Below are 17,422 nucleotides of genomic sequence, written 5' to 3'. Positions count from 1 at the left end.
CAGGGAAAAAACTACTTCTGAAAATCAGCATGCAAACTTGAAACAAACCGCATGATAAGCTAACTTTAGGGGCAATATAAAGAAATGTTCACAGTTTCTTTTTACAGAGCAAAATTTCTATTATGCAAAGAGTGACAAAGGTTATTAAATGGTTTTACCAAATATGTCCATTCTCACAGTAGAACAAATGATTTAGGGTTTGCATATAAAAAATGAAAGTGCTAGTCAATTTTGATTGAATGTAATGATATTCAGTTCTGGAAGCACAGATATCTAAGAGATATAAAACCAAATAGCATGCACAGGATAGAAAAATTTATTATATTAATGAAACCTTTCTAAATTTTGGCCATTCTAAAACCAAACCAAAATTTGGCAGAATCCGATGATAAAAAGTGCTAAGAGAGCCTATTTAAGCACTCTATCAACAAGTTTAGGTATTCTCTCAGGAAAAGGTTCATGATGCATAGTTTGCCTAATTTGTTTCTATTTTGCTGTATTTTTCTTCTGTCTTTATGTAGTTGTTAATTGACATAAATTAAAATTTAATTTATAATAAATCCACTGAGAATTTTTATGAACATTTGCACTTTGTTGTAATTAATGAAAGACATTTCTAATGTCATATGATTAGTTATAAGATTTTTTTTCCCCAGTTTTTATGTATGTTTTACAGTTTTAAAGCTTTTAATATTTTTCTAATATTTTTATACTAAACTCATTGAATCATTAGACTGCAGTTCTTAGTTTCCAATATTTTTATACTAAACTCAATGAATCATTAGACTGCAGTTCTTAGTTTCCAATATTTTTATTTAAAATAACAATAAACAAGATAGCCCGAGACGTACTGCGAGAGGAGGGTTGTCTGGGTTTCATTTTTAAAGTGCATATCTTGGAAGGTGTTTGATACAGGATGTAATTTTTAAAATGTCTGTTATAAAATGCAGTTAGAGTTTTTTAAGTAATAACAAATTCAAATCTAATTAATGTCTTTAGAAGATAAAAATTTGAAATTTTGCTGAAAATTTAAAATTGCTTTCGAAGCAGCAAACTGGTTAAATTCTTACAAATTAGGAGACAATAACTTGCTTCCAAATTTACTGAATTTATATGTTTTACTTTTATCTAAATGAATATTTGGGAAGACAAAAATGAAACTGCAAGAAATGCATTTTTAGCTCTTTCACACTGCGTTTAAATGTCAATTCATGCTCTGCGGCTAACTATCAGGTTCGACTATATAGCATCATCGCATAAAAAGATTGTTAATTTAATATGTTGGGTTTGGCAAGAAATTGTCAAATGTACAGGGAATTGAAACAATCGAACATCTGTGAGCAGTTTGTTGCGTATGGCTGAGCTGAAAAACAGTTTGGAAAGCCATGAAAAGGGCGTTCTACCCTTGTACATGTTCTCAGTTTAGTAAAAACAAATAATTTAATGATTTCTTTTGCATAAAACTGGATATTATCTTTTCCTTGGAATAATATAATTACAGTGGGTTTGGGGTAGCTTTTAGTAGTTGGCAAATTGTGTTTCTTACTCTTCTTTTTTCTGTTAAAGCACATTAACAAAAGAAAGAAAAAAAAAAGGGGGGGCAGCTAAAAATCTCTGAGAAAAAACTACTAAACTGATGTTTATGCTTTCTCTTTATTCCTAATGATATCATTGCATAGCCATATATGATATAGAATAAAAAGTTACCACATCTGCCACTCTATTACAAATGCTATTCAGTTAACTGAAAGCAAGTAAATATTTTGAAAGCAGTTTTGAAGTGTAAACTGAATAAAAGGATCAGAGGGTCGCTGAAAAATATAAAATATTCGTTCATTTTACAAAACAGGATATATGAGAACCCAAAATGCCTAGCTGCATTTTTATTTGCATTTCTAAGACAAATGAAGATTTTAATATAAGTCACAGTCACTCAAGTAATTTTTAAATGCATTATACAGTTAGCACTGTAGCTTTCATTTCACACTTGCAACTTTCAATACTCATGCCACAATGGCAGGAACACATACTGGGTATTTTGCCTTTTTGCACAACACTGCCCTCTCGAGACAATTTCTACCTTTTGCAGTTCATGAACCAGAGAGGTAAGAATGAGCAACAAAAATGAGGTGTTTTGTTAATAAATATATTGCTTACAAATTTTTTTTAAAGCCTTAAAACTAAGATAATGGAAACTTTAGTCATTGCCAAGACCCATTTAAAGGACTTTTCTTATGCTGAGTCCTATGTTCAATTATCAGCTGGAAAAAGAATACTTGGAAATCTCTGTAAGTCTCTCAAATTTAAAATGCAAACTTTATTGTTGTATATTTTTTAAATATGTTTGCGATTTATGAGGAATGTTAAATAAAAAGGCTGAACTTTTTAAATTGCATGTCAACAACTGCAAACGGTATGTTTCTTGCACTGTGTGCACTTAGTAACATAGTACATTTTACTGAGTTCAAATGTATGTGTAAGTTGTCAAGTAACCATTAGTTCAGTGAGATTGTGTATAAACAGCTCATTGGATTTGTAAATAAAGAATAAAGAAGCTGGAGAAGCAATGCATCTGTAAGAAATTTTGTGCAAAACTGGGCAAAACATTCATGGAAGCATTTCAAATACTTAATCAAGTACAGTCAAAAGTCTTTAATCCAGACTCGTCGGGACTTCGGCGATTCCAGATTATCGATTTTTCCGAATTATAGCTCATCAGTTTAAGTCTGGTAAGATGGCATGCAGAAATTATAAAATTAAAAATATGAAACCATAATTTATGAAATAAAGAGCAATTATGATCTAAAGTGTATCAAAATTTACAAAAAAAAAAAAAGCTTAATTTGTTTACTTTATTAAACATTTCTTTCAACGCGTGCATGCGTGAAGCATACATTACGCATAGTCGAAATTAGAAAATTGCTACCAGAAAACTATTTGATGTGTACTCGTGATATTTATAATGACGAGGAATTTGATTTAAATCATATCAAAGACGGAGTACATCGAGATGAAATACTACATTTAGTAAGGAATTATAAGCTGAATAAAATAAAAACATCTGCCCTGAAGATAAGGATAGTGCTGACAGATCAACTTCCAGTTCACTGTGTGCCACGACATCCCCCCCCCACACACAGAGCAGCGTGAAATTGATAAACAGATTTCGGATTGGTTAGAGAAACAAAGGATATGTCTTTGTCCATTTTTTGCAGCAATTCCACTTTTTGTTTGATGGACATCGAAACATACTTTCACTTTGTAGATCCTATGGCAGCTGCAACATCAGAAATTCTATTTGACATAATCTAAAGTTCATGCTTACTTTTATAAAATTTCTCTAACAGTATGCAAAAAATAATAAGTCGGATCCAATTCGAAGATTAAGGAACAACGCAATCTGCAACATTAATTGAAATAGATAATTAGATAATTTTAACTTAGCAACTTAGCTTACACCGTCCGTTATGCATAAAACGCGCATGCGTGAACGCATTATGCGTTGACGCATGCACAGAAAGTTTGTAGCTTTGAGGTCCGGATTAATGAATTTTGACTGTATTAAAAGTTGACTGCCGAACCGAATGTAGTGCTGTGATTGGTTTAAGGAAACCAGAAGTTCAGTTGTTGAAGATCCAAGAACTGAGCAATATTCCACATCAAAAGACTACCAACATGTTCAGAGAGCACTATAAATTTATACCATGTAGTTCGGCAGTAAACAATGAGGTCTGCCAGAGAATTGTATATATAAGAGACCTGAACTATGGGGAATTGGTTGTGGAAGCTGCATTATGAAATGTTTCAGCTCATGCATCGCTCCATTACCGATTATCTCACAAAACATCTCACTTCTGTTGTGCCCCAACCGCTGTCCTTGACCCCGACAGACTTTTTCTCTTTCTCAGATTTAAACCACTTTAAGAAGACATCAGTTCCAGTCTACAGAAGAAATTCAGTAAAATGCGATAAGAGTTCCGCAGGCCATCGAAAAAGTGGTTTCCAAAAGAGGAGGAAATGATGGCAATGGTATATTGACACTAGAACACTAGAAGGGAGTACTTTGAAGGAGACAGTGGTCGAAAGTTTATATGATGTCTCTAAAGCAGAATTTGTGTTAGATAATGTATCTTTATATCACCAAAGTGTAACATATAGTATATTAGTTTTATTTTTAATTGGTCTCTAATTTTACATAATGCAATTTTTTTTAAAGTAAACAATTTAGAAATGCCAAAACTAAACAGTTCTGTACAATATATCCCTAAAAATATCACAATACAGTATGTGAGAAGTTAGAAGGAAACAAGTGCTGTTGGAAAGATTTCAGTGCACCACTTTGTTCAGAAGATATGTAGTTTTTAAATCCTGTGATATCACTTTTGATTGGCTGAGTAAGAGGTCTGGTATTCTCTCTGTCTGTAGGTTACTGGAAACTACCTTATTTCATTTTATGGTGCCACATGAAACCATTTGTGTTCTAAGAGCCCTTGAACACTGCAGAGGAAATCATTATGCACATTCAGTTAGCCTAACTTTTGCTAATGCCAGGCACTTTACAGTGTGTTAGTTCTCAATCTAAAAATCAGTACCTCTCATATTAATTTCATTGGTTAGTTATTTGAACAGTTGCTGTGAGATACATCATGCAAAATATTGCAAACCCATGACTACTTTGCAGTGTCTTTTACTCACCTAGCCACAAATGACACCACAGAACTCTGACCCAAGTATGACATTTATGACACAAATGTGACATTCTGACGCAAGTTTAAAGCTCTAACTGAAGTATCACATTCATTCCATCAGTATTTTGTTTCCTGTAATCTCCTGTTTATGCCATATAATTATGTTACATTTTTTGCTGTGACATATTCTTTATAAAAATCCTAGAGTATCAAGAGAGAAGAGAAACTAGCCAAAATAAAACTGAAAATTAGGCAAAAGCAGTCTTATGTTAGGTATAGATTTTAATTGAAACTTAAAATCTATATCAAGAATGGGTTTGTTGTTTTGCCTAATTTAACCCTAGAATATGTTTTACTGTTGAACTTAATTGTGTTTTGAGCTAAGGTTTCCCAGTACTTGCATATTAGTGCAACCACCTTGATGAAGTTTGCCAACTCTTTTTACAGGAGGAAAAGAACAAAGATTGTTCTAAAAATAAATTGAAATTTGCTTGCTTAATCAAGCAAACCTAAATCTTAATTAATGTTCAGTGCAACTGTGGATAGTGTTTATTTAAAAATTAAATTTGGGGATTGTTGCTTCGAATGAGCACTAATAGAGTTCTCTTTAAATGGCATTATATTTTAATCTAAAAGTTTATACATTACTAAAAAATATATTTAGAATTGTATTTTGAACTTTCAGTATGTATATTCTTCATACATTTGGTCTCAGTATTTTCCTATTAACAATACCATTTCCAAAGATACTTTTAAATGCATATGACCACTACCTTGAAATGACATGTATTATTAACTTAAACTAAATTCCTAAATATTGACTAAAAAATGCATTACGCAGCCACAAGTACATCTGAATATATAAAAGTTGCCATCACTAGCATCCATTATTGGTATTTATCTAAAACAACATAATAAAAGAGTAAGCAAGAACAAAATGTTCATATCTAAAGATGTTTAGTTTTATGCTATTGAGTAATTACTTTTAATCACCCTTCACTTTTATAATTTTCTTATATTATATATTTTGTTTTTGCTTTCATAAATTTATATGTTAATAAAACCAATAATATGAAATCTTTATGGTAGAACATGCTGTTCAATGCAAACTGTATTTCCAGTATTAATTTTAAATAAATTTTTGCATATGTTTTTCCTGATACTTAGTGCAGAAATATTTTTTTAGATGTGCTTTCTCCAATACATTTTGATCCATCTGTAACTGATGACAGCAGACTTTCAATAGATCAGTATAATACTGCACCACAAGTACCATCTAAAGGCAATGCAAGGAAAACTGTGGTATTTTTAATTTTTTAAATCATTTATGTTGCATATTTTCCCCCTTTGCATGAATACTTATAAGTGATTGCAAAAAATTGGAGCTATGAAATCATATTACAAAACCTTGAATTCCAGCTCTCTTCCTTCCCAAGCTTTGACCCTAGTTTATGTGAATACTAAGCTAGTGTTTGAATTACAAGTCTACTATGTAAAATAAAATAATAAAAATTCTGAGGCATTTTATTGCCTACATGTAAATCATCAGAGCTATTTTTTAGACCTTTCACATATAAGTTTGATTTCAACTTATATTGCTAGGGACTTGCATACAGTATATTTTATGAAAGTGTGCATTGTTTTTAATTCATGAGATTACATGCAAATCTTCTTGTGATTTTGAATTCTTGAAAATACCTCCATTCCCTCTCTCTCTCTTATTTTCCAGTGTTTCTTTTAATATGCATTTTCATACTTTTTTGACAGATAATCTAAAAACTTATTCATCTGGTGCAACAGATTGATATGTTTGAAGCTTGTTTCTTCATGTATGAAGATAGTTCAACCTAATTATTCTCATAAAAGGATAAGCGTGCTTAATTTTACCTGGAACATTTAATTAAATTGCTTAATTTTACCTGGAACATTTAATTAAACTGCTTAATTTTTCCTGGAACAGAGAACATGTTGCATGCTTGCTATGTTATTGTTTTTCCCCATTACGATTTCTCTTTTGCTTTGTCATATATTTTATGAATGGCTCATAAAATGAGAAGGTTTGCTCTTTTGGCTGTACTTGCCTTGGCTTCTTTCACTAATTTCTTACAGAAATTGTATTATTTGCTTTAAAAAATATACATTTATTTTAGTTATGGCTGTAGACTTTTGAAGAAATTGAATGCTTCTCTTTGGAACAGGTTTAATTCATTTATTAAATGGATATTTAATCTCTTTGGCAGACAGTTTGGCTCTATTTACATCTTGGCATAAATTTTATTATCATTGCTATATCTATCCCCCAGCTTATAGTTTAGTTAATGTTAAAATAACATGTACATAAAACCAAGTCGTTTTTCATAGCCTCTGTTCATTACTATATTGTTGTTTGAAATAAATTCAGAATTTTTGCATAATGAAACTCAATGCAACAGCTGCTAAGGAGCTTAAATTTAGCATTCTCAGCCAAAGTTTGAGCTTCCTCACTATTATCTACAGCAGATTAATCAAACTTGCATTCCTTAGAAATAACAAAAGGTATATAACTATGATATATTTATGATATATCAATAAAAATTAGAATTCCATCAAATATCTCATAATCTCATACCAAAAAAAAAGATTTGTGAGATCGTCTTTTAGATATTTTTTTGACAGGCACTGAGAAAAAGCCAGTCCATTTACAAATGGAATTAATGAGAATTTGAGTGTGATTCAATTGTAAGGAAAGATTCAGTAGAAGATTCAATAATATCCCTGAATTTTGCAAAACTTGCTGGCATGATTTTTAGAAAGCTGCAAATTTGCACTGTACACGAGTTTCATGTTCAGTAGTACATATCAACATGAAAATTTTTTCTTACTAATTGAAAAGGAACAAGATTTAGGTTAACAGACATTCATCTGATCTATATATTCTGAAAATCGCTAGTGTGAGCAGCATGTTTCCAAAGCAGCTGGCTCCAGACATCCGAAAGCTGCTTGTAGCAACAAAGATACCAGGTATCAGGAAAGAAACACTAGGTATCCATCTGCTACCCAGATTTCCTTATATTTATTTTATTTTTTAAAAAAACTATAGTACTACAGAAAATCTTATGTGTTTACTCACTTTTTAAATGATTGGCTTTTCTTTATTTGTGGCCCATACTACGTACACTTATAAGATATTTCTCCCACCTTCTTAACATGCCTTCATGTTGTAATGGTCAGCACACTTGGCACGTATCGAGAGGTTTGAGTCCCAGCAAGGGTATTGCCCATTTTTTCTCTCTCCTGCTTCAAAATAAACCTAATGTCTCCACAGTGGCATCCAAACTAAAAAAGGTGGTGGATGTTGCTGGTGGTGGAGAATCAACACCCCTAATTTCCAGTCACCCTTTAAAAGGGGAAGTATATAAGGTATTTCTCCCGCCTTCTTAGCATGTCTTTGTGGTGTAATCGTCAGCATACTCGGTGGGTATTTGAGAGATCCGTGGTTCGAGTCCCGACAAGGGCATTGCTCATTTTTCACTTCTTCAAAAAATTTTTCACTCCATCATAATAACCTAATGTCGCTACACACTGATGAATATTTGGCCCAGTTGAGGTACTGGGTTTGACATGCCTGGTCTGTAACTTACCTAACTCTGGGAGACTTCAGTCTGCATGGACTATTACCTAAAAGTGACCTAAAAGACTGTTGTACTATTCTGTCTATGGCCCTAATTATGCTGTTTTCCAATAGTATCTTAAACATTTGCTTTATTTAATGTGCTGTATTAAAAATAAATAAAATTTGTTTCTTCAAGATGTGTTGATTGACTTTATGTTAAAATATTTTGACTTTAACATAAAGTTGATTTTACAGCTTGTAATATTCTTTATATCTGCAGTACAAGATTTAATTCTCTGGGCTTTCATAATCTGTTTAAATGTACTTATATCACAGGGTTCTCACTTTCCTTTTTATTAAGTCCTCTTGTAAAAATTTTCTGTGTGTTCAGATAAGGCAGCTTTTAAAAATCTTGGGAAAAACCAAGGTATAATTTCTTCCTAATGAAGGCTGCATAGCTGTTGTATTGAGTCAATCAGACTGCAGTTCAAAAGTTGAAAGTCTTTGCAGGGTTCATACCATCCTTAACAGTACCTGAAGTCCTTAGGTTTTTTGGAAATAATTTTTGGTCCTTGAAAGTCCTTAATTTTACTCTTCTGACATTCCTGTTCATTTTCTTACAGCTACCATTTTGAGTGTGAATTAACATTTTGGAGGAATATTTCTGGCAGTGCATTGACAAATATGTATTTGATGGGTTAACTTTTGAATTCTTTCCCACTTTTTAATATAAATGATGGATGCTCAAGTTTTAGGCATGAGGCCCTGCCTCGATTGAAAATAAACTTTTTGAAATAATTTCTTTTTAGCAAATGAAGAATTCTAAAAATCACATCAGAAACAACCTTTCGCTTTTGGAGATATGAGTTCTTTCATTATGTGGCATTAAATTTTGCAACTTTTCAACATTTTGGCGATTTCAAGATCAGCTTGTATAGAAAATTTTTTATTCGAAGATTTGTGAAATTTTGATGATTGTTTTTACAAGCATTTTACTCATCTTACATTGATAAATATCTTAATATCATTATAAATATCATAAAAGTAAAGATAATATATTAAAATTATACTTGTATTTAAGAAATAATATTAAAATAAAATATTTTTATTTTCTCTTGCCATTATTTAAAATGATGTTACTTTCCATTTTGGAGACTAAGGAATATTTTGAATCTGAAAAATAAAGCCCAGTTTCTGAAACACTTCTTAGAAAAAACAAAAATGCTACTATAATTATTTTAAATTATTTTCGTTTGTCTTCTTTTCTATTTTTTCATGATAAAAAGTTTTTCCCATGTAATTGCTTTAGAATATTTAAATGTGTATAAATTTTCTCTTGAAAATTCAGTTTATTTTATTTTTGGCAGGGATAAATCTTCTGGCTTTTTGTTCTTACAGAGTTGAGGGATAGTTTTTATTTTGAATTTTAGACCATGCACATTGGAAGATCTAAAGGCAAGATTTAAAGTTTATTATTCTGACAGCAAGATTTATAGAACTACAATTTGTGATGAAATGAAACATGTCTTCATGGCATTAACATGCAATAGGAATGCTTTGTAGGAAATTCATGATGAATTTCTCATCATTTGGAGAATTTTTGGATGAACAGTGAAAACAAAATTAATCCCAGAATGCATTTATTTTTTTCACTAGACACAACCATTATAGCAACTGAAGAAAGCAAAGAAATGGAAAATCGATGATTTATTAAAAGATTCATCATGTATATCTCAGTGCGTCAGACATACCTCAGTGCCTGCCCTAAATTCTAAAACTTTTTAAAGCAATAAAATTTAGAAAATTTTATGCTCAGTGCTTCATTAAATTTTTAAAATTCTGCCACACTGGCTTTGACATTGACCTTAACCTTACAGCATTTTATATTTATTCTCAATACTCACATTATTAAAGAAATGAAATTAATCATTTCTTCTATATATTTTAAGTGCAAGTAGTTCTTTAGAATAACAGAAATGTTTAATTAAATCTGAAAATTCTAGAATAAAGAGGAAATTTATTGAAAAAGAAATTTATTTTTAAAGAGAAAAATTATTCTTTCAGGTTATATTGTTGAAACATTAACAAATTAGGATATGAAACAGAAAGTAGTGGGAGCATTGATTTGTTCATTGAAACAAATAAACCTAGAAATTTTGCTAATGAGAAGGAAAGTGGTGTAAATTAACTGAAATATCTGGAAAATTTTCAAATAAATAAGACTTATAAACATTTTGTTGCTTGTTGTTGCTACAAAACATATTTTTTTTTTTTATGCTTGTAATGTATAGTTATAGTAGTATCATTTTTGAAACAATATCATAAATTGCATCTGCTGTAAAGTATTCTTAATGCATTTTTTATGGATATTTTTTTAGAAATAAAAAAAAATTGTAACTACATAATTTAATTATTTTTAACTAACTACTCATCCTTAGAAGTTATCTCTACACTTTAAGGTGAGTTATCTCCTTCCCTTAATCTTTATTATGGAAGCAAGATACATTAAAAAAAATGCAAAAATTATACATGTATATATAAAAATGTAAACGTAAAACTCTCCAACAAAGTTCTATATCTTTAAGCAAGCAGCTGTGGTAACAACAGCTAGACTTTTGTCGTGAGTCACGCTGATTATTATTTTCTTCCCAATTTATGCCCCTTGGCATAAAATGTATATATACATTTGGACTGAGCAAGTGACAAAATGAGGCATTAAAGAAAGAATTGATATAAAAGTTAACTGTTAGTAACATATAAATAAACAGCCACTTATCTTATTTAAAATATGTGGGACTATTATATGTGTAAAATGTAAATGTTTCAAGAAATTTTATAATTTAATGCTAATTACTGCAAGTTCAAATATCTCATCCTATGGGTAGTGTCATGAATGTTTTGGCTATTTGTCCTTGATAAATGATGTAACAAATATTTGTTGAATATAAAATGAAATTTTTAAACGTAGGGCTAAGGATATAGAAATTTCATTAAAGTGTAATTAAAACAATAAAAACCTTCTACAAATAGAAGTCGTATTTAAAAAAATTGACAATAAAAATTTTTCAGTTCCTCTTAGAAACAAGATTGATTTCACAAAAGTATCTTAAATTGAAGCCTTTCAATTTGATTTGAAGGTAAATTTATTTTGCACTCGAATGCCATGCTGATGCTTTTGTAATTTTCTCCATCTATAACATGAATATGATCTAGTTTTCCTTAAAAAGACCACCTCTTAGATTGATAGTGAGATGTATATAGGAGGATCAGGGGGAAGAAAAAAAAAAAAAAACGTTAAAAGCATCAGCATTTGAAAAGTAATTATTGTGGAATGAATATTCTATCCTTCCATAATAATTTCTGTGTTAAAAATAATGAGTGTAGGCAGATAACACTAGTTGTCTAGCAGTGGTTGAAGTTCACAGACCCATCAGAGCAATTGTAACAGCAAGACATTTAGGAAAGTGGTCTCTCTTGGAGGTGCAAGCCGTGATTTGTTGTTCTGATCGAGTATCTGGAACATAGCCATACCATTACTACTAATCGTTATTGTGCCACTTAGACATGGTTACATGAAGTCATCCGACACGAGTGCCCTGTCTTGTTGAGTGATGGTTTCATCCTCCTGCATGGCAAGCCTGGCCCCATACTGCTCGCCAAACTCAAGAATTGCTGGGAAAGTTTAAGTGAAAAGTCTCGATTCCCCATATAATTCAGGTTTAGCACCCAGTGTCTATTTTCTTTTTCCAAAATTGAAGTTTCATTTATCTGAAATGAGGTTCTCTTCAGACAGTGATGTGAAAACAATCACCAATAACTGAATCAGTGAGCAGGGACGTGATTTCTTCAAAGCCAGGTTAAACACGTTGGTCCTGTGTTTAGTTAAATGCCTAAATAGATTTGGTGATTGTGTGAAAAACTAATAGACAAGTACACCTCTTAATACCCTTTTATATTTTCTATCTTGTTAATAAATAATTTTTTATTACCCTTGTGAACTTTTTTTTTTTTGGATCCACCCTGATAGATATGGCAGCATTGCAGCTTCACTTAATTTTTATATCACAACAAGAATGTTAACCCCCAACAGGACTGGTGCCATAGCTGGTATTGCCACCTCAGACGGCAAAAATTTTAGGATTTCGATAAAAACTGAGTGGTAAAAATTGGAGATGGTGAAACTTTTAGAATTTAGAGATGGTAATTTTTTTTTAACTTAGAGAGTTTTCAGGGGAAGCAGAATTTTTGACCTGCAGAGATTACACAGGACGTTTGGACAACATTAATAGAATGCTAACTTAGCCAGCGTGTCTTAAAGTGGTGTACAGGAATCTCGGTCAGGAAGAAATCACATTTACATCATACCTTTGTTTCTACTTTCTCCATTCCTAGATTTTCTAGGGGTGGGGGAGGTGGTTGTTGTTGTTTTAATTTGTGTTTGGAAGATTAGATCATTCCAAATTTCAGATTTTCTACTGTATTATTGATTCATTCAGTTAAATATTACTGCTAGCTCTCCTCAAAGGTTGGCATATCTTCTTAATATAACATTTTTCATAAATTCTGCATAAAATAACATTTAAAATATGTATATTAAAAGTAAACAGTTCATAAATGAAATATAATTATTTCAGTAAGTCATTTAAGCTTCATATTTCACATTATATTTCATTTTCTAAATTCTTTAAATAACTAACTTAAGTAACTAGTATTCTTTTTTAATGTAAATATCTATTTATTGCATTTACACTATTAAAACAAAAATTGTTTTTAACAAATAATTTTTCCACTATTTCATTGGGAAAAAAATTACTTTTAAGTGATTGAAACATATAAATTTCAGTTCAAGTAATTTTTTGTAATGTTTCTAATGCAGGATTTAATTCAATGCCCTCTTGTTGAAAAGAAAAAAGGTTCTAGCTCAAGCCAAAAATTAAAGGAAAATGTTGAAAATTCTAAAGTATCTAAAAGTAAGTAGGCATTTGCTTTTAAATCCATCAAAATATTGCTGTAAAAATTGTCATTCGTCTTTAATTTTAAAATTCCTTTAAATTAGCACTAATAGGTTGTTGTTTTTTCCCTATGGCTTAAAAATTATTAAAAGCAATTAAGGTGGAACTTGCTCATTTTTTATAAATGTCAAATTTGTATACTTTAAAATATTTTTGTGTGTTTATATTTGAGTTATCCAAAAATAATCAATTATTTATGAGATTCTTCTCATTGGTGTATGTTTACAGGGAGTGGCATAAAAAATGTATTCCTTTAGTGTGTTCATTGGGTAAATATATAAGTAATTTATTTTTTATTTTGTAGTTGTCTGTAATCTTTGCCCATTCTTCTGTAGAATTTTTGCCAAATACCCACAATCTTCATACAAATAAAAATTTGAAATGAATACTAGAAGAATCTTGAAATAACCACATTTATTTTTCTGAGTCTCATTACTTGTGTTTGTTGTTTAGTGTTACTTGTGAAACAACATATTTCACAGCCTAACGCCCAAAATATAATTTAAACTACCTTTGAGAGTACAAAAGTTGGCTGCTCCTAATCTACAGTATCAACAGTGGATCATAAACATAATGTTACAATTCTGTATAATAAACTTTCTTCCGTTGACAAGAAATTGCTATGTACACTGCACAAAAAAAGGGTGGGACAGTTCTATATCTCCCATTCTACTGGGCCTATTGATGAAATTCAAACTGCCACTGAATGCATCGGATCACGCTGCAGCTTTATTTCGAAAAATGATTCCCGATAGTGAAATCGCTAAGAAATATTCAAGTGCAAAGACCAAAAGAGGTGCAATTGTTAAAGAAATGGGTTTGAAAAATTACACTGAGAAAAATTAAAAACTAATTAATGAGATAGAATTACAATACATGTTTTCTGAAATTACTGATGGGCTACAGAAGTTTTATTATATATAAGGGGTATTCAAATGAAAAGTTATAAAATGACATTATGGATATATTGAAGTTTTTATTCACAAGTAATCACCACAGCCCTGAGCACAATTATCCCACTGTTTCACGAGCCGAAGGATTCCCTCTTCCCAGAATTCCAGTAGCTGTGACAGGAGCCAGTCCTCCACTGTGTCCCATCCGATTTGAATCCCTTTGAGATATTGCTTCTCACCCAGGTCGATGAGCTCGGCCTGGTCTTGGGTCATCATTCAAACACTCCAGGCCTTCACGGAAACTGGTGCTCCACTTTCTCATAGGCTTGTCCAGCAGTCTTCCCATATATGACTACCATCCAGCGATGAATATCGGCCGGTTTAACCTCTTCCACAATCAGAAATCTCATAACACCTCGCTGCTCTTTAATTGTCGAATTTTGCAATGGGAATGCCATGATTTCCTTACATGCAGTGCCGCATCAATTGGACAAACCACAGAACTGCATACTTCTCTCATTTGTCATGTGCAGGCGCTTGCGCACAACTATGCTGGACGCTGCATTCGCATCCTTAATCTGTTAACTGGGTATGACGAAATTTTTCGTCATGCTGGGAAGACTATTTCAATGGGTATGACGAAATGTTTCGTCATGCTGGGAAGACTATTTCAATGGTTACGACGAAATGTTTCGTCTTGCTGGGAAGACTATTTCAATGGGTATGATGAAATTTTTCTTACATTTTTTTGCAATCTGTCACTTGACCGTTGTTCAAGAAAAATCGATCAATGGAACACACTTGTCCGCTCATAAATTGTGATAACACTCCTAATTTGCACAACTTAATTTCATTTTAGTCTGCATTTCAGTATTTTACATATTAGTAATAACTTGTTGATTTGAATAATTGTTAGTTTTTTATAAATATGGATAAAAATTATTGTGAAGCAGAAAATAATTTTTGAATTGTCTGAAATTGACGATGAAATATTGCCCGTGAGGTTTGGTAAACAATATCAAATTCTTAGAATAAGTACCAGTTCGGAAGAAAGCGATAACGACTTCTTTACTGATGGTCCGGACGAAAAATCAAAGGATGATGATGTTATAGACCAAAATACTCAACCGACATCAGCTGAATGGAAATGTGAAAGAATATTGCGATCGCCTTTCCAGTTTTTATCTCAATCTAGACTTACATTTGAAGGACCTGAAATAAAGGATTGCCTTTTTTATTTCGAGAAATTTATCGATTAATTTTGTAGAACTTATTGTGGAACAATCAAACAAATACGGCGGACATTTTTTTGAAAAAAAATACTTCCATGAAACCACGTTCAAGATGTCTCTCGTGGGTTGACACAGATGACCGAGAGATGAGAGTATTTATTTTTTTACTAATTTTGCAAGGAATAATAGGAAAACCTTCTTATCAGCTTTATTTCACAAAGCGAGAAAGTCTGGAGACTCCATTTTTTTATAAAACTATGTCAGAAAAAAGATTCCAACTGTTAGTAAAATTTTTACATTTTAGTGATAACAATGCTTTCAATCTAAAAGTGTGCAACAAAAAAACCTACAAAATCGATTCCATTTTGAACTATTTCAGAAACAAATTCAAGGTGTTATACGTACTAGATAAGGAAATATCTGTAGATGAGTCTCTTTTGCTATGGAAAGGAAGACTGTCTTGGAAACAGTACATTCCATCGAAAAGAAGTCGATTTGGTGTTAAATTGTATAAGATATGTGAACGTAAATCCGGATACATAAGTGATTTCATTATATATACAGGTAAAGACGCGCTGTATGGTTTGAACTATCCAGAACAGGGACCAAATCGTATTGTTCTTGAATTGTGCCACGATTTGTTGGATAAGGGATATACGCTATATCTTGATAATTGGTATACGAGTACTGATCTAGCTGAGAAGATGTGCAGAAGAAAAACCGATGTTGTAGGAACAATGCGAAAAAATAGAAAGGGAATACCATCTGATATCAAAAATTGTGTTTTGAAAAAAGATGAACATATTGCTAGGTACAGAGACAAAATAATGATTATGAAGTGGAAAGACAAAAAGGATGTAATTATATTGAGTACTATCTACGACAATAAATTTGTAGAAATAGAAAACGATATCAAAACCAGAAGTTATCGCTGACTACAACAAAAATATGGGAGGAGTTGGTCTTGCTGACGGACAAATGAAAACTTATATCGCTAGAAACCAAGTAAAAAAGTATTACTATAAGATATTTTTACATGCACTAGACATGGTGTGTTTAAATGCATATCTTTTATACAAGAAAGATGGCGGTCACCTAGATAGGCTTCATTTCCTTATCGAAACTGTAGAAAAAGGTGTTGAAAATTATAGAGACGGATCGCAGTCGCCATCTACTAGTACAGGACGATCATCTTTGACACCAAAACCACCTCGACTCTTTGAAAGACATTTTGCAGACTATATACCATCCGACTCTTCAAGAGTAAATGTAATGAGGAGATGCAAATTATGCTATTCCAAGGGTCTTAGGAAAGAATCGAGATTTTGATGTCCCGACTAACAGTGTTGCTTTGTGTATGCCGCATTGCTTTAGGGAATATCATACGAAATAATTGTTTAAATTCGTTCAATTAATTTGTTTTTCCGGATTAAAAATGTTTAATTTTAATATTTAATATCATTAAATATTTTTAAACGATTTTCTTTTATTTATTCCTTGCGATGTGCTGAAGTTACTGCAAAGGAAAAAGTCTCCATTGTGAAACGATTTTACTGAAAGCTTATTCCCCAGTTAACAAGTTAAGATGTCTCTACATTATGAAAAGTAGCATATTCAATTTTCAACCAATTCATTTGTTACAACATTTCGTACCTTTTCATTTGAACACCCCTTATATATGATGGTCTTTTCGTTATATAGTGAACAGATGAAATCTGTTCTGTGTAAGATCTATCATCTCAATGACAAATGCCTATTCAGCCATTCAGTTATCCTTGCATGAAGCTGTGGCAGAAAGGCATAGGAAAAGTCAGATATTTGATAAGCAATAATACATTATTAATGCTTTTGACTTCCTGGTCAAAGGTCATGAATCCCACTGTCAGCCATGTATTGTATATATGCAATACACTGGATTTTTGAGGGTATCGTATAAGAACACAATACAGTAAATGATTTCATTGCAGCTAGGAAGAAGATTCGTTTAAAGCTGCCCTTCAAATCT

At 31.7% G+C, this 17,422-nt stretch overlaps 1 protein-coding gene across 1 annotated transcript in view; it reads left to right on the top strand.

The window, feature by feature from the left end:
* LOC118204840 (uncharacterized) overlaps positions 1 to 17,422 on the top strand; it is a 42,631-nt gene that overhangs the window by 13,691 nt on the left and 11,518 nt on the right. The window contains exons 4-5 of the mRNA XM_035377132.2: positions 5,875 to 5,990; positions 13,157 to 13,250. Coding sequence (XP_035233023.2) covers positions 5,875 to 5,990; positions 13,157 to 13,250 — 210 coding nt within the window. The remainder of the gene's footprint in view (positions 1 to 5,874; positions 5,991 to 13,156; positions 13,251 to 17,422) is intronic.

This window comes from Stegodyphus dumicola, chromosome 3 (assembly GCF_044657685.1).
Source record: "Stegodyphus dumicola isolate Sdum_Otavi_A_Nest chromosome 3, ASM4465768v1".
NCBI classification, from domain to species: domain Eukaryota; kingdom Metazoa; phylum Arthropoda; class Arachnida; order Araneae; family Eresidae; genus Stegodyphus; species Stegodyphus dumicola.
The sequence above is the reverse complement of the archived record's forward strand: the minus strand, read 5'-3'. Positions and strand labels throughout refer to the sequence as shown.